We start from the raw sequence: 23,143 nt of genomic DNA on the forward strand, positions 1-23,143 counted from the left end.
AATCTATCATCACAGCTGGCCGAACAGGCATGCAGTTATCTCGCTTTTTCACTTGCTATCGATGAAAGCACAGACAACACTGATACAGCGCAGCTGTCCATCTTTATACGTGCTACGAAGACCGACCTCTCTGTCACTGAGGAACTTTTGGATGTAGCTGCCATGCATGTGGAGAAATCTATAAATAATTTTAAATTACCCTGGGAAAAGTTGGTGGAGCTAACTACCGATGGCGCACCTTCAATGTGCGGAGAAAAGAAAGGCTTGGTTGGACTAATGAAGGAAAGAATGCAAAAAAGTCACTGCCACACACCCTTGATTACTTCTCATTGCATTATCCACCAAGAGGCTATGTGTGGAAAAGTTCTGGACATGAATGACATAATGACCACAGTCATTAAAACTATTAACTTTATAAGGGCACGTGGCCTGAATCATCGCCAGTTCCAGCAGTTTTTACAGGAGGTGGGTGCAGAGCATGGAGACGTGCCATACCACACAGAAGTAAGATGGCTGAGCAAGAGCGCAGTCCTCAAAAGATTTTTTGAGCTCAGAGAACAAATTGCTCTTTTCATGGAAAGTAAAGGAAAGCCCTTGCCTGAACTGTCGGATCCCGCCTGGCTATGTGATTTTGCTATGATGTGTGACATATGCGAGCATCTCGCCCAACTGAATCTGAAGCTGCAGAGACGCAAACAAGTCATCACGAAGATGTCTGACATGATCACAGCATTCCAGCGTAAACTTCAACTATGGAAGTCCCAACTGGAACAGGACAATCTTGCCCACTTTCCCATTTGTTTGAGTATCTCAACCACTATTTCTGGTACTTTTCCTTGCAGTCGGCTGGCTACCAAAGTTAGCCGTTTACTAAGTGAATTTGAGCGGCGCTTCTCTGACTTTAGAACACAGCACTCAGGCTTTGACATCTTTGCCAATCCTTTTACAGTTGATGTCAACAATGTGCCCCATCACCTTCAGATGGAGATAATCGAGCTTCAGTCTGACAGTGGCCTGAAATCAAGGTTTCAGGATGTTGAAATTGAGGACTTCTACCCTCTACTGCCCCCTGACTCAATGCCAGAGCTCCGACTTCATGCTGCCCGTATTCTATCCATGTTCGGGAGCACCTATCTTTGTGAACAGATGTTTTCAATAATGAATCTGAACAAAAACAAGCACAGATCACGCATTACCGATGACAACCTCCATGCTGTTTTGCGGGTTGCTACAGCCCAAGAAATAAAACTGAACATTGACTCATTGATACGGGGAAAACGGTGTCAGACATCTAGCCAGAAAACAAAACAATGAGCATTTTAGGTACATTCCAATATTACTGTTTTGCTTGATACCAATATTACTGTTTTGCTTGATAGCATGTGAGTTGGTTAACAGCACTGTTAAGGAAAAGATTGTTCCACTCATTTTAAATTCACATTTCTGGTTAACATTGTCAGTTTATGACTGTTCAGTAAACTGGATTTTAGATTTTGGCCCCTTCTCTGATTGAGTTCGACACCCCTGCTCTACACGAAAAGAGAATCCAACGGAATCTGCTGTAAACAAACAGCAAGCAAAAACCAAAACAAAAACTGCAGACCATGTGCAAGATGTAGGCACTATTTATTACAATATTAATGCAGTATGGTAAATATACCACCTTATTACCAACCAGTGGACCCAACACGGTCCTTATTTCGGACAACACCTTCCTCAAGGGTCCGTGGTGGATAAGTATATACAAATCGCATTGACCAAATCAAACAAATGCCGTTCCAGCTCCAAAGTACAGTGCAGCACTGCGTCGCTTTTTTCGTGCGATAGCGACGCAGTGCTGCACTGTACTTTGGAGCCGGAACGGCATTTGTTTGATTTGATCAATGCGGTTTGTATATACCTTATCCACCATGGACCCCTGAGGAAGGTGTTGTCCGAAACACGGACTGTGTTGGGTCCACTGGTTGGTAATAAGGTGGTATATTTACCATACTGCATTAATATTGTAATAAACAGTGCCTACATCTTGCATATGGTCTGCAGTTTTTGTTTCAGTATTGCACTACTACAGTAAGTAATTAGTCTGCTCTTTAACCCAAGTAATGCACCATGGTTCTTACCAACATTACACTATCAAACAAAAAATACATAGCCACACTGGAAAATGCTATTGGGCTTTCTAAAAGGGGGCCTTAGTATGATCACCATTAGGACAAAACAGTTCAGGATGCTACAGCACAGACTGGGAAATGGCACACTGCTTGACAAAAACCAGCTTTATAGTACTGTATCACTCAGCCTGATCAACCTCTAGCACACAAGTCGAGGCTGACAGGTCGGCTTCTGAAACATCCGACTTCAGAAAACTGGGTCATCCTTGTCTGCTTGGCTTTCCTTCAAAAGTCCTTAAGTATCTCAGCAAAAGGGACAAAACACAGAGCTTGTCAGACACCTCAATTTTAGACTGCGCTCCAGCATGGGATCACATTCCTCCATTTCACTTAACAGTTTTTGTAACATTGATGCCTATCCTGGTACAAAGTTCATGTTCTTTCCTTTTAAGAACGCAAGGGATTTGGGGCTCTGTAAACCATAAAAGACTTGCATACAGTAGCAAGGTGGTGTGATCTTTAAATGCCTTGAATCCTGGGGCTTTTGTTTCCATTTTCATTATATATGTTCGTTTCCCAGTCTGTTTGTAAAACAAGCCAGTCTCGTCCACATTGAATGCCTCCTCTGATATATACCCCATTTCTTCAATTATACTTAGCAATTTCATTGTCAGTTGAAGCTGCCTCCCCAGAAATGCTTACATTTTTAGCGCATATCGTTTTTTTTATAACGCACTAGCAAACCTCAATTCGCAGAAAAGGGTTTCGCATTTTCCTGCCCCTGGGTGACATGTTTGTAAATGCCGTCCACTGTGCTTTTTTCTCATTTGCCATTTACATTATTCATAAATTTAGCCACTTCTCCATTTTTTCCATTGGCTGATCACTACAGATGTTGTTTTGAAACTTGCTGGTACACCTTTGTGAACAGATTGATGAAAATTGTCCTCTTTTTGCTGGATAGATCAGATTGTGGATTCATTCACATTTAACTCATGGCTGACAGCAGATACAGATTTGCCAGAATGAAACCTAACACACGTATTTTTATCACTCAGACACATGAAATGTTTCTCTCTCTTCAGGGAGCTGTACCTGCAGATGCTTCTCATTCATTCTCTTGATGCTTGGTGGCTATTTCTGGAAGCAAAGTCAAACAGGAAGTGAAAGAGAAAGGAAGGATAAATTAGGTTCTTACCTGCTAATTTTCTTTCTTTTAGAATCTCCAGACCGGTACAGCCTTCACTGGTGGGTAATACCTCAAAATGACCAGCAGGTGGAGACTGAGACCTAACTTTTGTTGTACCACTTAATAGCTGTCCCTCCCACTATTTAACAGGCTGCCGTATAGCCAAGCAGAACTAAGAAAAACTAACTATAAACAGTAACAACACTCCGAACAGGAGTAACAACCAATATACAGGAATGCTGTTGGAAAGTGCATAGAACAGGCCCCTGCAGCAAAATGTCCCCACAGTTCACAAGCTGAACCACAGCCGCAGTTCTTTGATCTCCCCGGCCCTAGAAAAATACTAGAACCCAAAGAAAAAGCAAAATCTTCATGTGAAAACACCCACAAGAACAAATGACAGGCAGACAGGGCGGGGTGCTGTACCAGTCTGGAGAGTCTAAAAGAAAGAAAATTAGCAGGTAAGAACCTAATTTCTCCTCCTTTGTTACCTCTACAGAGCAGTACGGCCTTCACAGATGGAATGTACCAAACCACTTCCTATCATGGGTGGGACCCCCAAAGGGCCAACACCAGAACACACTCAGTGAACACCGCATCCCAACGCACCTGAACGTTCACACGGTAATAGCAAACAAAGGAATGCAGAGAAGACCAAACCGAAGCTTTATAGATATCCACTGGAGGCACAAGAGAAGACTCAGACCATGAAGCAGCCTGACCCTGAGTAGAATGAGCTTTGAGAAATTTCAGAACCAACTTATTCTGAAGATATGCGGAAGCAATAGTCTCCTTAATCCAGCATGCAATGGTAGCCTTGGAAACGCTGTCCCCCTTACGAGGACCCACTAAGAGGACAAAGATGATCCAACTTCCAAAAATCTGTGGATTCCTGAATATAAGAGCGAAGAACACGATAGACATCCAACTGGCACAACTGCCTCTGCTCCGAAGAGTCCTCCCGACTTCTCAAAACAATCAAGGGAAAAAAACCCTGGCAGCTCAATGGGACTCACTGTCAAAGCAAAGGACCCAGTAGAACCTTGCCCATCTTTCCAACACAGGGGGAAAGTGACATGAAGCTGCAGACAAAATGGAGGTGCTTCCCGCCAAAAACGGAGTGGATCCTGCCAAAAAAGACCCCTCCAAGGCCTGTAGCGACTGAGAAGCCTGAACTGTCCCAGCCACTAAAGCAGGCAAGCTGGCAGCAGCAGTGAGGGAATCCCCAGAAACATCAGCAGTAAGGGAAATCCCTGCGTGGGCGGCAAGGGAAGCCCAGGGTTCCCTGCTGTTAGCTGCTGGCACGCAAGGCACTTGTGAAAGGGATCCCTAGACGCCGGCACCCAATGCCGACGAGGATTCCCCTTCGCGGTGGCCTGCACACCTCGTGCACAGGCCAGCAGTGGCTGCCTCGCGTCTGAGCACTTTTTCCTTTTAAAAGTGCTCATTGCACAATACGCGGACCTAGCTGAAATAAAAAAAGTGCCAGTTAACATTTAAAAAAAAAGCAATAATAGACAAGTGAAGGCTCCCTTCAGACTGGCACTGCCTCGGGATTTTTTTTTTTTTTCAGAATAGACTCCACTGGCTCTAAAAGCTATATGCCTTGCCCGAATTGGTAGCTGAGGCACCTCTACAAAATTCTGGGGAGATGGGGGGACTCAACTTGTGACCTGCCAAGTGTGACACCCCCGAGGTCAGATGGACCCCCAAACAGGGCCACTCCAAGCTCAGTCAGGCACCAGAACGGGGACAAGGAGCACTAAACAAATTCCAACAGCCCTAACAAGAGGAGACTGGCACAACTCACCTACTACCTGCTGGAGACTGTTAGATAGTGGGAGGGACATCTATTAAGCACTACAACCAAAAGTTTGGTCTCAGTCTCCACTTGCTGGTCATAGTGAAGTATTACCCATCAGTGAAGGCTGTACCGGTCTGGAGAGGTGACAATGAATACGCAAACATGTGGCACGAAAGGAAAATAAGTCACAATGCATGCAACCATGGATAAGCGAAATCATAAATCGGGAACAAGCAAATAACAAGAACAGACTGTACCTACGTTTGGCCCACCATGTAGTTAATTCTGGAGTTCTTTGTAATGGGTTTCCTCAGAGCACATATATAGCTCCTTGTGGATTTATGGGATTCTTACTATTGGATTTGCTAGTAGTCCCAACCCCCCGTTTCTTCTCTCTTTTCCCTTACAGCATGGCAGAAGCAGTTCTTAATTAGCAGCATATGCCTTTGAAACCACTGTAAATCTTTTACCCTACCTACTTTTATTGTAAATTACAGCATTACTACTCATGTGCTGAATGACTCTCCCAGTCCCCCGAGTCTAGGGTGCACCAGTTCAGACTCTGGCAGCAGAGGCTACAATTCTTACCAAACAACTGATCTGCAAGTCATTTACTCCTTGTTTTGAGTTACTGTATTAAAGAAGAACTGGTTAAGTATTGAGAGTCTATTCTCGTGATGTTATAGGCTTACAGTACTGGGTTTAAACCACCTGATAATCCCCAGGGAAAGATTAGAACAGCGAAAAGGCTTGCTCGATACGCAATAATCTGGGTAAGATGTATTGAACTCATACCACTCAGTATCTTAAAAATAAAGCATGCAATTTTAAACTTGATGCAGGCCTTTATGCATGAATAAGTACAGGGGAATCCTTTTAGAATTTACAAAACCCTAAAATTTGGCCACAGTATTTTACAGTACAAGATTCAACTATTGCAATTTAACTTGGAAATATCACGGCTTGAGCCAAAACCCTGAAATAATGTAAAATAAAAGCAGATCTGACAGAATATAGTTGGCATAGCCTAAAATATATTCTAATAAGATTCACTTGCAATTTTAATGTCTGTTTTGAATCTAGAGACAAAATTATGATAAGCATGTTACAATCTACCACTGCTAGAAGCTGTCCTATGCCTCAAACATCCTTGGCACTCTTAAGACACAGTTATGTGAGACAACTTTAAATCTGCAAGAAAGAAAAATACTCAAGTGTTCAAAGCGGCTTCCTAAAGGGCAATCCTGTTGGATTGGTCAAGTAACTGCTGTCAATAGTCAGACAAATCTCGTTTTTAAAAACCAACAAATTATTCCCTTTCCCCCCCCCCCCAACATAAAATCCAAAGTGCTAGCTTGTGAACATACTTATTCATACTGGATGAGGAAGCAATTCTATGTAGATCCAAGAAATGTACTTCTCTCTTCCGCCTCTGAAGGAATGGAGAAAACTCATCTGCACTGGAGCCACTGTCACTGCTGGAAGGAAACAAGGCTGCAAAGAAAATTTAAAAAAAATTTAACACAAACCTTTTCTCCCTCTCTACCACTCAAAAGCAGTTTCTTTACAAAGATGTGTGTGTGTGTGTGGGGGGGGGGGGGGGGGGGGTACCATTTCATCTGGTGGCAAAGGCTGCACTGGTAGAATAAACCACTTTTCTGCGTGTCATTTAGGACTTGACAGATTCAAACCAGAGCCTCCTGACCAATGTTCTATAGCTGAAGTACCAATAAAGCCAAGAAAATATCTAGACCAGTGTTAACAGTTAATCTACAGAGTTGCTCCAGGTATCAATCAGCCTCTTCCAATTGTATAAAAACTGCCACTAGCAATAACCCCAGGAGCCCAAAATATTCCCAGAATATAAACTGCATCTATTCCTTTGGAAATCCATAACACAGGATCCACATCTCTGGTACAATATAAAAGCAAACTGATATCAAGATAAGATTTTACACCCGCACATGGTTCATATTGTCATTCAGACACTTACACACAGCTTGGTTTTTCTTTGCAACACTACCAGCTCCCCTAGTCTCTCATGTCTTTACTTGCTATTTCTATTACTGCCTACATGCTGTTGGTTTCTACCTAGACCCCTATTTAATACAACACCCAGGCACACCCTCTCTTCACCTTACCACCAGTTTATGTAACCGTCCCTATGGCCATCTCAAGATTGTCAACTGAAGAGCCAGTAGCCTTTGTACTGTACCTAAATGTTGAGGTCTCTTTCTGGTTGGCCGGCTGGAGAATCTACAAAGCAGTCTGGAAGGATGGCACAGAATTTTTTATTTATTTATATACTACTTATATCCTAAGTAGTTTACATTCAGGCACTTTATCATACTTCCCTATCTGTCCTGGCAGGCTCAAACTCTATCTAGTTACCTGGGGCAATGAGGTGATTAAGTGACTTGCCCAGGGTCACAAGGAGCAGTGTGGGATTTTGTACCCCTCCTGGACAACGTCCAGATCCCAGTGGTCTGTGCCAATCTGAGACTAGACCAACCAAATGGCCCCGACAATCTGGTGGAGCTCTGCCCCTGTCCTGGCATCATTGTGCTTTCTTACGGGCTGGTGAGGAGTGAAAGCCTGAAGCTTGCTGTCTCTTGCCCCTGCTGAATCTCTGACATGATCCCTGAAAGAGTCTCTGCATCGTTTGGCCACCCGTATACATATGAAATCTTTGGAAGACTCAAAAATTATCCCGTCCCTAACTCCAGGCCGTTCAGGGTCTGCTATCCGGTAAAGGCCTTGTGGAGACTGTCCGCCACACTGCCCATCAGGTCATATAGGCCCTTGCCAAATGGCATCTACCCCTGAAAGTTAAGCCTGCTCAGCATAGCATTAGAGGTGGAATCTCCTGCCCATTGTCTGATCCATAGCATCTGTTGGGCAGAGATAGCATAGGCCGAGACTTTGCTCATAACTGTGATAAGAACAAAAAGACAGTTTGACTTACAGAACTCCTGGGTCTGCTGAACATAAATTCAAAGGACCCTAGGGACATCCAACTTGCGTAACTGCCTCTGTTCCATCAAGCCCTCCTGACTACCCAAGACTGGGAGGGCAATGGACTGCTTGACACAAAAAGGAGAGACGACCTTAGGAAGAAAGGAGGGAATGGGGGCGCAGCATGACCCGCTCCCTAGAGAACTCCAGGAAGAGAGGCCTACACAAAACAGCCTGCAGTTCAGAAATGCATCTCGCAGAAGTAATGGCCACCAGAAGCACAGCTTTAAGAGTACAGTCCTTCAACATGCAGGAGCTGAGAGGCTCAAAAGGAGGACGAACCAACACTGAAAGCACCAGATTGAGATCCTAGGCTGGAACTAAAGGTCAAACTGAAAGCCGAAACAATTTCACAGCTCTCAAGAAATGAACCACATCTGGAGGAGGCCAAGTGTCGATATCGCAACAGACCATGAAAAGACGACAAGGCCGCCATCTGAAACCACAGAGAGGAACAGGCAAGGCCCCACTCCAGACCATTCTGCAAGAACTCCAAGATGTGAGGCAAAGACGCTTGAAGAGGCACCACTCCGCGAGCTGAACACCACTCCTCAAAAAGACGCCAAATGCACATATAGGCCTGCGAGGTAGAACGTCTCCGAGATCCTAAAAGGGTAGAAATCACCTTATCAGAATATCCTTTCTTACTTAGGTGATCCCGTTCAAGAGTCAAGCCGTAAGACAAAAGGGACCTGGATCGAATATGGGAAAGGGACCTTGAGTCAGAAGGTCAGGGGATAGGGGCAGAGGAAGAAGATCTGCCACTAGAAGCCGCACCAGATCTAACAAAATAACATATAGTAACAAAGTAAATGATGGCAGATAAAGACTTGAACAGTCCATCCAGTCGGCCCATTAGTTATACCCATTAAAAATTAATGATTAAATTAACCAGTCTCTTCTTTGATATTTCTGGAAAATAAGACTGTAAAGTCCACCTGGTACTGTTCTAGATTCCAAATGCTGAAGTTGCCATCCAAGCTCTCGCCAGGCTATCCAACCATCCCATTTGCAGGATATTTACCATAAGTCTGGCCAGTAACATCCTCATGTTCCAAGTTAATGAAGTTTCCATTGATGCCCTCCCCAGCCAATTTTACACCAAATCATCACCTATGGGACACAGACCGTGGAAGTCTGTCCAGTACCTGTCTTTGTTCTTTAATTTACATCCTTCGTTTTCTAATTAGAGATCCTTTAAGTTTATCCCATGCTTTTTTGAATTCCATCACTGTTTTCCTGTCCACCACTTCCCTCAGGAGGGCATTTCAGGCATCTACCACTCTCTCCTTGAAAAATAATTTCCTAACATTGCTCCCAAGTCTTCCTCCCTGCAACCTCAAATTATGCCCTCTAGTTTTACCATTTTCTCTTCTCTGGAAAAGATTTGGTTCTGTATTAATACCTTTCAAGTATTTAAACGTCTGTATCATATCTCCTCAGTCCCTTCTCTCCTCCAGAGTATTCATATTTAGTTCTTCCAGTATCTTCTCATACTTATTTTGGTTCAAACCCCTTACCATTTTCATCACCTTCCTCTGGACCGCTTCAGGTCTTTTTATATCCTTCACCAGATATGGCCTCCAAAACTGCACACAAAAGTCCAAGTGCGGCCTCACCAATGACCTATACAGGGGCATCAACACCTCTCTTCTTCTTCTGGTTATTCCTCTTTCTATTTTACTAACTCACTTTGTTTGTTCAAAACAATATCAAATCAATCAAACAGATAACTGAGGTTGTTTAGTGAACACTCAGACCCACAGCTGAGGTCTCAGTGAACAAATTCACGGAGCAGCTGATAGAGAGACCATCATCGTTGTTCACAGTCTCACCCTCCATACAATAGCTAAATAATTGTACACAGATGGTAAAACAAAACCAACTTAGCTTTGATGGTCTCTCTATCAGCTGCTCCGTGAATTTGTTCACTGAGACCTCAGCTGTGGGTCTGAGTGTTCACTAAACAACCTCAGTTATCTGTTTGATTGATTTGATATTGTTTTGAACAAACAAAGTGAGTTAGTAAAATATATTTAAGTATATCACTTTGGATAATCAAATTCCCTCGAGGTATAAGATATTCCTCTTTCTATACAGCCTAGCATCCTTCTGGCTACAGCCACTGCCTTATCACATTGTTTAGATGCCTTTAGATCCTCAGACACAATCATCCCAAGGTCCCTCTCTACATCTGTGCTTATCAGCCTCTCACCTCCCAGCACATATGGTTCTCTCGGATTTCTACTCCCCAAATGCATCACTCTGCACTTCTTCGCATTGAATTTTAGTTGCCAGACATTAGACCATTCTTCTAACTTTTGCAGATCCTTTTTCATGTTTTCCATTCCCTCTTTTACAAATCTTAGTATCATCTGCAAAAAGACTAACCTTCCAACCCTTCAACAATGTCGCTCACAAACATATTAAACAGAATCGGTCCCAGCACCGATCCCTGAAGCACTCCACTAGTCACCTGTCCCGCCTCCAAGCGAATTCCATTAACCACCACCCTCTGGTGTCTGGCCGTTGACCAGCTTCTAATCCAGTTCACCACTTTGGGCCCTAACTTCATCACATGGAGTTTGTTTAAGAGCCTCCTATGAGGAACCATGTCAAAAGCTTTGCTGAAATCTAAATAAATTACATCTAACGCATGTCCTGTGTACCACGGGTGTCTGGGCCAGTCCGGAGCCACATTGCCAAGCAATGTGAAGAAGGACTCTGCCCACCAGAGGCCATGGAGGAAAGACACAACAGGCCGTCCATCGGCCAAGCCTGCACCAGAGCATCCAGCCCTCTAGGTCTGATAATTCCTGCATTGACTGAAGAACCTGGGCACCTTGACACTGACACTCATAGCCATGAGGTCCATAATTGACCGACCCCAAGAAGCTACAATCAGTTTGAAGGCTTCCAGCCCGAGATACCACTTGCCAGGATCCAGCACATTACAACTGAGGAAGTCCGCCTGAACATTCTCCAGTCCCGACTGATGGACCAGCGACCAAGACACTTTGTCGCCAGGACCTGACGATGATAGGGGACATGATCGAAACATTCAAGGGAAGGGGAAGAGAGAGAGATAGAAAGAGAGAGAGAGAAAGAGAGAGAGAGAGAAAGAAAGAAAGAGAGAGAGAGAGAGTTAGATAAGTTTCTGCTGGACCAGAACATACACAGGTAAGGCTAGACTCAAATAGGGCACTGGTCTTTGACCTAAGGGTCGCCGCGTGAGCGGACTGCAGGGCACGATGGATCACTGGTCTCACCCAGCCGCGGCAAATCTTATGTTCTTATGACAGTTTCGTACAAGCAATTTGTTTGAGATACAGAAACAATACCCTATCATTTCAGGACCACTAGACACATTGCACACGAAAGGCAGTTAATGCATCCCAAAAAAACTAAATGCTTCTCCAGAATCGGGAGTGGTACTGGAGGTCTGGAGAAGTGTGGCTGTGGTCCCTTTCCACAAAAGTGTAAGGAAAAGGTAGAGAACCACAGGCCATTAGTATGGCTTCTGTGGTAAGTAAATTAAAAAATATCAACTCATAGCATCTTTTAGTTTCACAATTCCGTTTTTCATCTTCCTCCTTTCACTAATTTATCTGAAAACATTTTTGTCTCCCTTTTTGACATTTTTAGCCATTTTCTCTTCCGCCTGTGCTTTCGCCAAACTTTATCTCTCTCTTGGCTTATTTCAGTTTCACCTGGTAGTCCTTTCTGTACTCCTTTTCTTGGGGTGTTTTTATATTTCAGGAACGTCAACTCTTTTGCCTTTATTTTCTCTGCCACAAGTTTGGAGAACCATTTTGGTTTCCTTTTACTCATGTTTTTATTTATTTTCTTCACATAAAGGTCCTTAGACATTTTTATTGCTTCTTTCAGCTTAAACCATTGTTTTTCCACTTCTCTTATGTCCTCCCATCCTAACAGCTCTTTCTTCAGGTACTCTCCCATTTTATTAAAGTTTGTACATTTGAAATCTAGGACTAAGCATCTTGCGGCAGCTCTCCACTTTAGCTGTTATGTCAAAACAAACCATTTGATGATCGCTACTTCCCAGGTGAGCACCCACTCAAACAGAGATACTCTCCCCATTTGTGAGGACCAAATCCAATATCCCTATTTCCCTCGTGGGTTCTGTCATCATTTGTCTTGAGCAGAGCCTCTTGAAAGGCATCCACAATCTCCCTACTTCTTTCTCATTCCGCAGACAAAACTTTCCAGTCCGAATCCGGCAGGTTGAAATCTCCCAACAGCACAGTACCTCCTCTTTCTTTCCAAACTTTGGTATATCTGCAATCGGATCTTTTATCAATTTGCTGCAATTGAGTCGGAAGTTTGTACACGACACCTATGCAGACAGAAGTTCCATCTTCTCTTTTCAGAGTGATCCATATCGCTTCTTCCTCTCCCCAGGTCCTTTGCATTTCAGTGGCTTGGATATTGATCTTTACATAGAGAGATACTCCTCCACCTAATTTGACCATCTCTGTTCTTCCTAAAAATATTATATCCCATTATGTTTGCATCCTATCCAAGGGATTCACTGAACCATGTTTCTGTGATAACAACAATATCCAGGTCTTCCTCTAACATCCAGGCTTGCAAATCATGAACTTGTTGCTTAGACTGCCAGCGTTTGTGGTCATTGCTTTCCAGCTATTTTTCAGTGGTAATCTCCTTTTTTGTTTTGTTTCGTTTCCCGTTGCAATGCTAAGAATTGAGTTGCTAATATTGTTTATGTTGCAATCTTTCCTACCATCACATCTTGTCTTTTGCTGGGGGTGGCCTCTATAATTGTCCTTCATACATATGATACCCCCACCTTCTAGTTTAAATGCCTAGAAACATATCTAAATTTCGCTGCAAGGATTCTTTTTCCTGTTTTAGTAATATGTAGCCCATCAGTACAATATAGTTTCTTGTCCTTCCATGTATTTCCTCATCCTCCTATGTACCTAAAGCCTTCTTGATGACACCAGGCTTTGAGCCAACTGTTGAAGTCCTCTATGCTAACTCTTTCCTCTCCTTTTCCATATGTAGGCAGTACTTCTGGGAAAGCTACAGTTTTTACAAAAAGTTTTAAGCTCTCCCCTAGCTGCAAGTGGGGAGTTGTTGGCCAGTCATTTGTCCCTAAACAGATAACATCAGCTTTAGAATTCTTACTTTCTTCCTTAATTATAGACAGTATTTGTTGGGTACTCCTAGTAGCTGTCGATCCAAGGAAAGAGTGCTAAAAGGTCAGCCTCCCGGTGGAGGTGGTGGAGACAAAAAGTATTATCTGAATTCAAGAAAGTTTGGGACAAGTACATTGAGGCCCGGATCCTGTATAGGACGGCCCAGGAGAGGCGTCCTATACAGAATCGGGCCTACACTAAACCTTAGTTCTGAAACCGACGTCCATGTTACAGACGCCGGTTACAGAATCGGGTTAGAGTAGACGCGGCCACTATACTTATTGCGGCAAGGGATCTCTCTGCCGCTATAAGTATAGCGGCCGCGGCCGCCTGTCCGATTGCCGGCAGGAGGGTGCCCAAACCTTCCTGCTGGAAGATGCCCCCCCCTCCGACACTACCGATCGCCAGCAGGAGGGTGCTCAAACCCTCCTGCCAGAAGATGTCCCCCACCCAACACTACCGATCACTGGCAGGAAGGTGCCCAAACCCTCCTGCCGGAAGACGCCCCCCCAGCGCTAACAGCCCCCAAACCTCCCCCCCACCAAACTAACCTTTAATTGTTGGCCAGACGGGTCTTGCCCGTCCAGGCGGCAGGCCCGCCTCGTCGAAATGAGGCGGGCCCGCCCCTTCCTGGCCCATCCCGCGAAGCCTAAGGCGGCCACAGCCACTATACTTATAGCGACCGCAGCCACTATACTTACAGCGGCCGCAGCCACTATATTTATAGCGGCAGAGAGATCCCTTGCCGCGATAAGTATAGCGGTCGCGTCTACTTACAATGTAGACCAGCATTTTGCTGGCCTACATTGTAACCGTCTCTTCCTCTACTAGGGAGATGTGTAGGGCCGTCTAGGTTCGCCTAAGGCCCTTAGGCGAGCTTAGGCGTCTTGTGAGCCGCTCTAGGCTCCCAGAGGCACCTTCAATATAGGCAGCCTGCCTGGAGAGCATTTTTTTTCCCCCCCCAAAATCTTTATTCATTTTAATACATACATCAAGTGTACATTAAATACAAACTATCATAATACATTATCACTTGAAAATTCCATCACAATGTATATCTAAAAGCTTTATATCCCACCTCCCTCCCATAACCATACACAAATAATAAAATGCATATGTATATTAATCATTTAAAAATATGCAATATATATGCAATTCTCCCTAAAGCATTTTTTTTAAAAATGTGCATCCCAATTGGCTGATTAGACAGCTGTAGGACGCCTACAGATGCCTAAAATCGGGACGCACTTTGTAGAATCAGGGCCTGAATCTCTAAGGGAGAGGAAATAGGAGATGGCATGATCAGGCAGACTAGATAGGTCATATGGTCTATCTGCCTTCATTTTTCTTTGTTTCTATATTTATTGCCTTACTTCATTTTCTGAGCATTTTTGGAAAATATTTTTCATTTGGATACATGAAAAACATTGTTTTATTTTAATATATTTTACTTTTACATTATAAGACAAGAAATAAGAACATTCTGGAAAAGTATATAGATTTTCTAAAAACTGTGTGTGCAATACAGCCAAAGCGGAATATTTAAGAAAACATGCATGGCCATGACAGGTGCCTGTGTCATATTTGTACTTTATCATTAGATAGTACAACATTTAGAAAAATGTGCTAGAGAGAGAAAAACCTGCCATTATAAAAAATGTCAAGGACAAAATGAGAACAAACATTCAAGCTGCCGTGAATCTCCACATTATCTTTGGGAGCTAAGAACAGTCTTAGAAACACTTACGTTTTTTCTGCAGAAAGTCTGCTAGATTGTCATTCAAACAGAGCTCTTCATTATCCAGAACAAACTGCAAGATGGAGGCCAGCTCAGCCTAAAATGAAAGCAATCCAGGATGCATTTGAAAAGGTCATTACCCTAAAAGTGCGAATCAGATCAGAAGTCATCCTCTGAAAACATCTTACCCAGAGAACTCAAGCCCGTGATTCACAACATTCTAACAAAGTTTTCTTACAGCATTAAAATCCTAAATATTGAATTCTGTGATATTCTACACCTTCTTTGGTGTAAAAATCCATAGATGAAGAAGTACTGTTATCACAACTGTCCTGGTGACAGTTTTTTGTGTTTGTTTTTTTAAAAGAAAGGTTTAAGATTTCAAATCCAACTCTTTCTTACTTTGGGTAACACCTAAAATTTAATCAAGAATTTCTCACATTTTGCTTCACTGATCTGTTATGATTGCTTCCTAAATCACGATTTACTAATCTCTCAAGAAAAACTCTCCTTTGTATGCCTTTGATGAAATGATGAAATAACTGAAAGATTCTATATACTATCAAGGCAAGCCACTAATGTTGTTTAGACTAGTGTTCTTCAACCACCAGTCCATGAATCGGTGCCTGTCCACAGAAATTTTCTGCCGGTCCACATGGCCAGCACGTGCATCAGGCCCAAAACAGTGTTCTTCAACCGCCGGTCCACGGTGTGATCGATGCGGCGTTAGATTTGAGCCAGCTCCCTCTTCCTCACCGATTCAGTGCACAAAGCCATGGGCAGTGGCTCCTACGCACATCCTGCACCTGAACTGGAAGCCTTCTCTCTGACGTTGCAACGTCAGAGGGAAGGCTTCCAGATGAGGCAAGGGACACGCAAGGAGCTGCTGCCTGCAGCTTTGTGCACTGCGTCAGTGAGGAAGAGGGAGCCGGCCTGAAGATAATACCGGGAGCATCAGAAGGTAAGGCATAGCATGGAGGGAGGGAGATAACAAAGGTAGGGGAATGATTTTATTTTTGAATTTTATGATTGAATTATGTCAATTTTGAGAATTTACATCTGCTGTCAGTGTGCTTTATATAGTTTAATTTTGTGGTTAACCATTATGTATTGGGTTTTTTTGTTGTTTTTTTAATTGTTTATTCATTTTCGTATGTTACAACAAGTGTAGCAAATAAACTCATTTAAAACTTAAAGATACACACTTGATTAACTTTCATATAAGCATCAAATTTAACATTTCATTACAAATTAAAATTATATAATATTTTAAATATTATGAAAGAAATTTAACATTTATATCATTCTTATTGAATCTAATAATCCCTCCCCCTCCCTCCCTATTCAATAAATCATAAAATCATCCTTACTGTGAAATTATTGAAATACTCATGTATTATATAATAACACCCTTTTCCCCCCTAATCAAATACCTTAACATGGGAAAAGTTAATCATTCATTACAAAAATCTGTTAACGATCCCCAGACTTTCTGAAATTTACTAATATAATTTTTGCATTGCTATTGTGAGCTCCATTTTGTATATATGACACACAGAATTCCACCAAAAATTATAATTTAACCTGTCATATGTTTTCCAATTGTATGTTATTTGTTGTATTGCTATTCCAGTTAAAATAAACAAAAGCTTGTTGTTATCTGACGAGATTTGACTTCTTGCTCTCATAGTTGTTCCAAATAAAATCGTATCATATGTCAAGGCTACCGGATTTTCTAACATCCTATTAATTTGAGGCCAAATTGATTTCCAAAATGATAAAATAAATGGACAATAGAATAAAAGATGATCTAATGTCCCAGCTTCAAGATGACAGTGCCAACATCTATTAGACTTGGAACTATCTATTTTTGGCAAACGAACAGGGGTCCAAAAAGCTCTATGTAAAAGAAAAAACCACGTTTGTCTCATAGATGCTGACACCGTTCATCTTAACCTCCAAAACCATAGTAACATAGTAGATGATGGCAGATAAAGACCCGAATGGTCCATCCAGTCTGCCCAACCCGATTCAATTTAAATTTTTTTTATTTTTAATTTTTTCTTCTTAGCCATTTCTGGGCGAGAATCCAAAGCTTTACCCGGTACTGTGCTTGGGTTCCAACTGCCGAAATCTCTGTTAAGACTTACTCCAGCCCATCTAAACCCTCCCAGCCATTGAAGCCCTCCCCTGCCCATCCTCCACCAAACGGCCATACACAGACACAGACCGTACAAGTCTGCCCAGTAACTGGCCTAGTTCAATATTTAATATTATTTTCTGATTCTAAATCTTCTGTGTTCATCCCACGCTTCTTTGAACTCAGTCACAGTTTTACTCTCCACCACCTCTCTCGGGAGCGCATTCCAGGCATCCACCACCCTCTCCGTAAAGTAGAATTTCCTAACATTGCCCATGAATCTACCACCCCTCAACCTCAAATTATGTCCATTTTCCTTTCTCTGGAAAAGATTTTGTTCTACGTTAATACCCTTCAAGTATTTGAACGTCTGAATCATATCTCCCCTGTCTCTCCTTTTCTCTAGGGTATATATATTCAGGGCTTCCAGTCTCTCCTCATACGTCTTCTGGTGCAAGCCTCCTATCATTTTCGTCACCCTCCTCTGGACCGCCTCAAGTCTTCTTACGTCTTTCGCCAGATACAGTCTCCAAAACTGAACACAATACTCCACAATACTCCAAAGTCGTGGCCATTGAGATGCATTAATTTGATGCTTTATCTCAATGCTCCAAATGTCTCTAAGACCATTTTTTGTTTTTTTGTTTACAAATCCAGATATTAATTTATACCACTGTGCAGCTCTGTGATCCATTGAATCCATCTGAAAGCATAAGAATTCCAAACTATGATAATTAATGAGATTTTTCCATTCAGGGAACCCTACCTGAATGGCCTGCTTCAATTGCAACCATCTAAAATATTGCGATTTATTAAGACTAAACTTATGTTGCAATTGTGAAAACTCCAGCAGCTTACCATTTTTTATTACATCCTCCAAAGTACGGATTCCTGCCATCATCCAATGCTTCCAGATGATTTTAAAACCGCCAATCTCTCTCATGCATATTCATTGTGAAAATCCTGAAAACCTGGCCTGCCAGTAGCTCTCAAGGACCGGACTTGGGCAGCCCAGGTCTAGACTGATGGGTTATTTCCCTTCAACCTCATGCTGCAGAAGGAATCCACTCTGGATTTTTCACTCTGCTTCTGTTGTACTTCACTGGGTTCTTTAGCTCCACCTACACAGTTAGTACCCAAGCACGTAGAGCCACCCAATACACGTGAAGTAGAGATACCTGTAGCAACAGGTTTAAAAACACAAACTGTTCTACTCAAGAATTAAATCAAACAGGCTGACAGGCATCCACGAATCAGCTTGGAGAAGCATATACAGACTGAAACAGTAGGCAGGCGCAGGAAGGACTGGGCGGGAGTCTAGAATGTCTCACTTATTTACTGGAAAAGAGCTTACCAGGGTAAGTATATAACCTCTATTTTCAGTGCAAAAGGTGAAACATTCTAGGCATTCTTCATCCACCCTGATCTAGCATTTTCTTGGTCACTAATCCTTGCAGTATCCAGTATCCCCATTTGTGTCCCTAAATGCCTGTATCCTTATTCTCCCCTCACTCCGGCACATGCACGTCTCGACCCCCTCCTTCTCTCCCTTTGGGTACTTCTACACCAGGGCCCGCCCCCGTCCCAAAGGCCTGCATGTTTTCCCCCCCTTCTTCCCGGTCTCACCTTCATATTTGACCTGCCGTTGCTACCTTCCCTCCATCCCGGCTTCCTGGTGCTTTGGCCAGCCGGCTGCTGCTGCTCTTCACGCGCTACTGCCTTCGCCTGGTCTCCTCTTCAGAGCAGCCTGCTGAGGATCGCTGGCCTGCTTTAACGAATCTCGAAGGCCTCTGTCAACCTTGGTAGCACATTCCCTCTGACACGATCCCGCCCCTTATCTGATGTACGGGATCGCGTCAGAGGGAACGTGCTACTAAAGTCAACAACTGCCTGCGAGGCTCACTACAGCCGGTCAGCGATCCTCATCAGGCTGCTTTGAAGAGATCAGACGAAGGCAGACGTGAGTGAAGAGCACCAGCGGCAGTGGTTCGTGCCAGCTGGCCAGATTGAGTATAAAGTTGAAAATGTCTGGCGGGCCAATTTTTAACTTACCGCGGGCCAGAGTTTAACATGTCTGATATAGACAGAAATATAAAGTTGAGAACCACTGGTTTGAGAGAAAAAGAAGGTGCTCTTCTTCAATGCAAATTGGAAGGCTACAAAACAGACTAAAGTCATGAAAATGCAGAGATGGTTTACAGTTATTTGTGCATGCATTATTTTAGAAGAGTCAACAGTTTATGTAGGTTACCTTAGAATGATTAGTATATGTGTATCCACATATGACAAAGAATTCTGTGGTAATTAACAAAAACTGATGACTGAAAAATCAACTCCTGAACTACCAGGAAATCAGCTGCTAATGAAACCTGACTTTGCTGCTTCCTTAATAATAATAATAACTTTATTTTTGTATACCGCAGTACCACAAACAGTTCAGAGTGGTTTACAATGTAAGAGACTGTACATACACAGCGAAGATACAATGCCTTACTTGCCTCATCCAGTTACCTGAGTTTTGTAGTCAAGTTCCTCAGACTCTTTCTGGGTTTTCAGGCTCATGGTGGAGTAATACAGGAGAAGCACAACCACCTGCAAGTGAACAGAGAATTTGGATTATTTACAGCCATGAAAATAAAGAGGAAAGGCCTCCCTTGCACAGTATAATGGACTGTATCTTTACCAGTAGATAGGGATGGTATGCTAAACCGTAATGTACTCCATCTGTACTTGTAAAAGAGGTCCATCACAGATTTTAACTCCTCCTCCATGGTCTCTGCTGCCCCCTTCAGTTCATATCAAAGCTGGTGAAAGCCCTACAGAAAAAGACAGGAGAAGGAGGGGTATGAGGGATTCCCCCAAACCAGGTGCCTGATGTGCTCAGATGAATTCAAAATCATTCACTGAAGAAGCAGTAACGTAGCTAAAACATTAACAAGCCTCAGAGGAACAAGAACGTAAGAAAATATAAGTTAAGCAAGCAGTATGAACAGCCAGAACATTTATGGAGTTCAACTATTCCTCCCTTGTAATCCTTTATACATGCTCTTCAGAATCGGTCTGATTTACAGCAAAATCTTAGCTATGGAGTTGAACATTAAGCTTAAGTCGGAAAGCAGGCGCATCAGATAAATTGCTGTGTGTGTGTGTGGGTGGGGGGGGGAGTGTCAGCATATCTACATTTACTGGAAAAGATATTATCAAAGTAAGAATCTAATCTCTTTTTCTAGTGCAATAGGAATGGTATGCTGAACCTTAGTACCTAAGCAGTCCCCCAAAGTCTAAGTTGGGAGAAATGAGCCTGCACATAATACTGAGGGCCCGAAAGAAGCATCTTCCTGTGCTGCTATATCCACCCTGTAGAACAAGAGTGTCCAACCTTTTGGCTTCCCTGGGCCGCATTGGCCGTAAAAAATGTTTCTGGGGCTGCACAAATGTACAAACGCTGCAGCAAGACAGAGGAGGGAGCCAGCAAGACGGTAAACACCCGGGGGCAGCAGAGGAAAACACTGCATCGCCCTCGACTGGGGCTGCACAAAATACTTCACGGGGCTGCAGGTTGAACACCCCTGCTGTAGAATTTGGTGAAAGTATGAAGGGAGGTGGTTACCTATAAATCTCCTCAAGGGGAATCACCCTTGCTGCCGACCAAGAGGAGATCACACCTCTAGTTGAATGCACCTTCAAATGAGATTGGCAGCTGTTTGCCACAACCAATGTATGAGAAGGAAATAGAGATGGAAGTCTTAGAAGCAAGTCTGCCTCATCTCGCCTGATTTGTTAACATGAAAAGATGATCTGAGAGATGAAACTCATTAGTCACATCCAGGTAACATAGTAGGATTCTCCTGATATCCAAAACCTTTAAGGCCTATTCGTTCTTCTTGGACCCTGTGGGGACAAATACTGGTAAGCAAACCTCTTGGTTGACATGAAATGCTGAAATGACTTTCGGTAGAAAGGAGGAACCTTACACAAGGTTTCTCCTGCTTCCGTGAACCTAAGGAATGGCTCTCTGCACAACAGTGCCTGCAATTCTGACATTCTCCTGGCAGAAGTAATTGCCACCAAGAAGACTGCTTTGACTGTCATATCAATGAGGAAGGCCTCCTGTAAGGGCTCATATGGGGTTCTGCTAAGTCCTCTTAAAACTATACTAAAGTTCCAGGATGGAAGTGGGTCTCGAATCAGAGGCTGTAGTCTTAGGGTGCTCTTCAGGAACCTGACTAGGCCCAGATGAGCTGCTAGTAAAGCTCTCTTTTCTCATCCCCAGAAGCACGAGAGCCCTACTACTTGAACTCTAAGGGATGCCACTGCCAATCCCTTGTCATGGCCCTCTTGGAGAAACACCAGTACCAATTAAATTGAGGCATTGCCCAGCTCTAACTTTTCTCTGAAGCACAAGCACTGAAAGGCCTCTCGTGCATTGTTGGCTTTTTGGCATGAAGGGTGTAGCAATGATTACTTCAGAGTATCCTTTTTGGACTAGCGCTGCACGCTCAAGAGCCATGCTGTTAAGACCAAAGCATCCCAGACCTTCTAGGGTAATTGGCCCTTGTGAGAGCAAATCTGGATGCACCTAGAATTAAGAGACCTTGCTCCTTTTGTAGTTGTACGAAGTCCGCATACCATGGGTACCTCGGCCAATCTAGCATTACCAGAACTACTGCTCCCATATGATGTGCTATTCAGTGGATCACCCGGTCTATCATGGGCCAGGGGGTAAACATGTACAGTAGCCTGGTCTCTGGCCATGGTTAAACCAAGGTGTTCAGCCTTGCACTTCCTGGTTCGTATATTCAACTGAAGAACTGATTTGCCTTTTTGTTTTTGTAGACGCCTTGAGATCGAACATCAAATGACCCCCATCTCTTCACAATGACCTGAAACACTTTCAGAGCAATGACCACTTTCCCAGATCTAATGTCTGTCTGCTGAGATAATCAGCTTGAACATTGTCTAGTCCAGCCACGTGCACCACAGAGATCACCTGTGGGTGTGTTTCTGCCCAACAAAACAATGCTTTCGCCTCCTGCTAGAGCGGAGCATTCCTGTTGCCTCCATACCTGCTGACATAGGCCACAACAGTGGCATTGTCATAGAAGACTGACTACCTTGACCTTCAGCAAGGGCTGCAGTTGGTGCAGCACCAGATGAACTGCTTGTAGTTCCAGCCTGTTGATAGACCATTTCTGTTATGATGGAATCCATTGACCTTGAACTGGATGACCACTTTAATGCACTCCCCAGATGAACAAGCTGGCATTCATCATCAGGACAACCCATGAATCAATCCAGAGCGGAATCCCTTTCCCTAGAGGCTGTAAGTAGAGCCAACAGCTCATACTACATCTAGCTGCTGGGGTCCAGGGGAGCGGAATTTGCAGGGAGAGTCTCTGAGGCAACCAGTGCGACAACAAGGTGTCCTGGTGGGGGTGCATGTGCACCTTCACCCAAGGCACCACTTCTATCGTGGCTGCTGTTGATCCAAGGACTTGAAGGTAATGCAATGCAGTAGGTGTGGTTTGTTCAATAGGGCTATAATTTGTATACAAAGCTTTAGTTTGTGTGCCTCTGAAAGAAAAACCTGGCCTTCTATCGTGTTGAATAAGACCCCCTAGATATTCTAGGGACTGTGTCGGAACAAGTTGGCTCTTTAAAAAATTCACAATCCATCCCAAGGTCTGTAATGCCTCCACAACTGCCACTACCGCCTTCTCTCCTTTTGTTTGGGATGGGGCTCTTGCTAAACTGCTCTGTGTAGATGAGCAGCCACCACCATAACCTTGGTGAAAGTTCAGGGCGCTGTTGCCAAGCACAAAGGGAAGTGCTGAGAATAGTGGTTATCTAATACATGGAATCTCAGTAACTTTCTGTGTTCCGGGAAGATTGGGATGTGAAGGTAAGCTTCCATCAAATCTAGGGAAGTCACAAACTCTCCTAGCTCCACTTTGCAATGACAG

The 23,143-nt window shown here is 43.4% G+C and overlaps 1 protein-coding gene across 4 annotated transcripts in view; it reads right to left on the bottom strand.

Moving 5' to 3' along the window:
- NUMA1 (nuclear mitotic apparatus protein 1) overlaps positions 1-23,143 on the bottom strand; it is a 271,890-nt gene that overhangs the window by 181,701 nt on the left and 67,046 nt on the right. For all 4 annotated transcript variants that reach the window (XM_033949032.1, XM_033949036.1, XM_033949035.1 and 1 more), the window contains exons 6-8: positions 19,692-19,772; positions 15,050-15,137; positions 6,472-6,598 (exon numbers count right to left, since the gene is read on the bottom strand). In XM_033949032.1, coding sequence (XP_033804923.1) covers positions 6,472-6,598; positions 15,050-15,137; positions 19,692-19,772 — 296 coding nt within the window. The remainder of the gene's footprint in view (positions 1-6,471; positions 6,599-15,049; positions 15,138-19,691; positions 19,773-23,143) is intronic.

The sequence above is a fragment of the Geotrypetes seraphini genome, chromosome 6 (genome assembly GCF_902459505.1).
Source record: "Geotrypetes seraphini chromosome 6, aGeoSer1.1, whole genome shotgun sequence".
Lineage (NCBI taxonomy): Eukaryota > Metazoa > Chordata > Amphibia > Gymnophiona > Dermophiidae > Geotrypetes > Geotrypetes seraphini.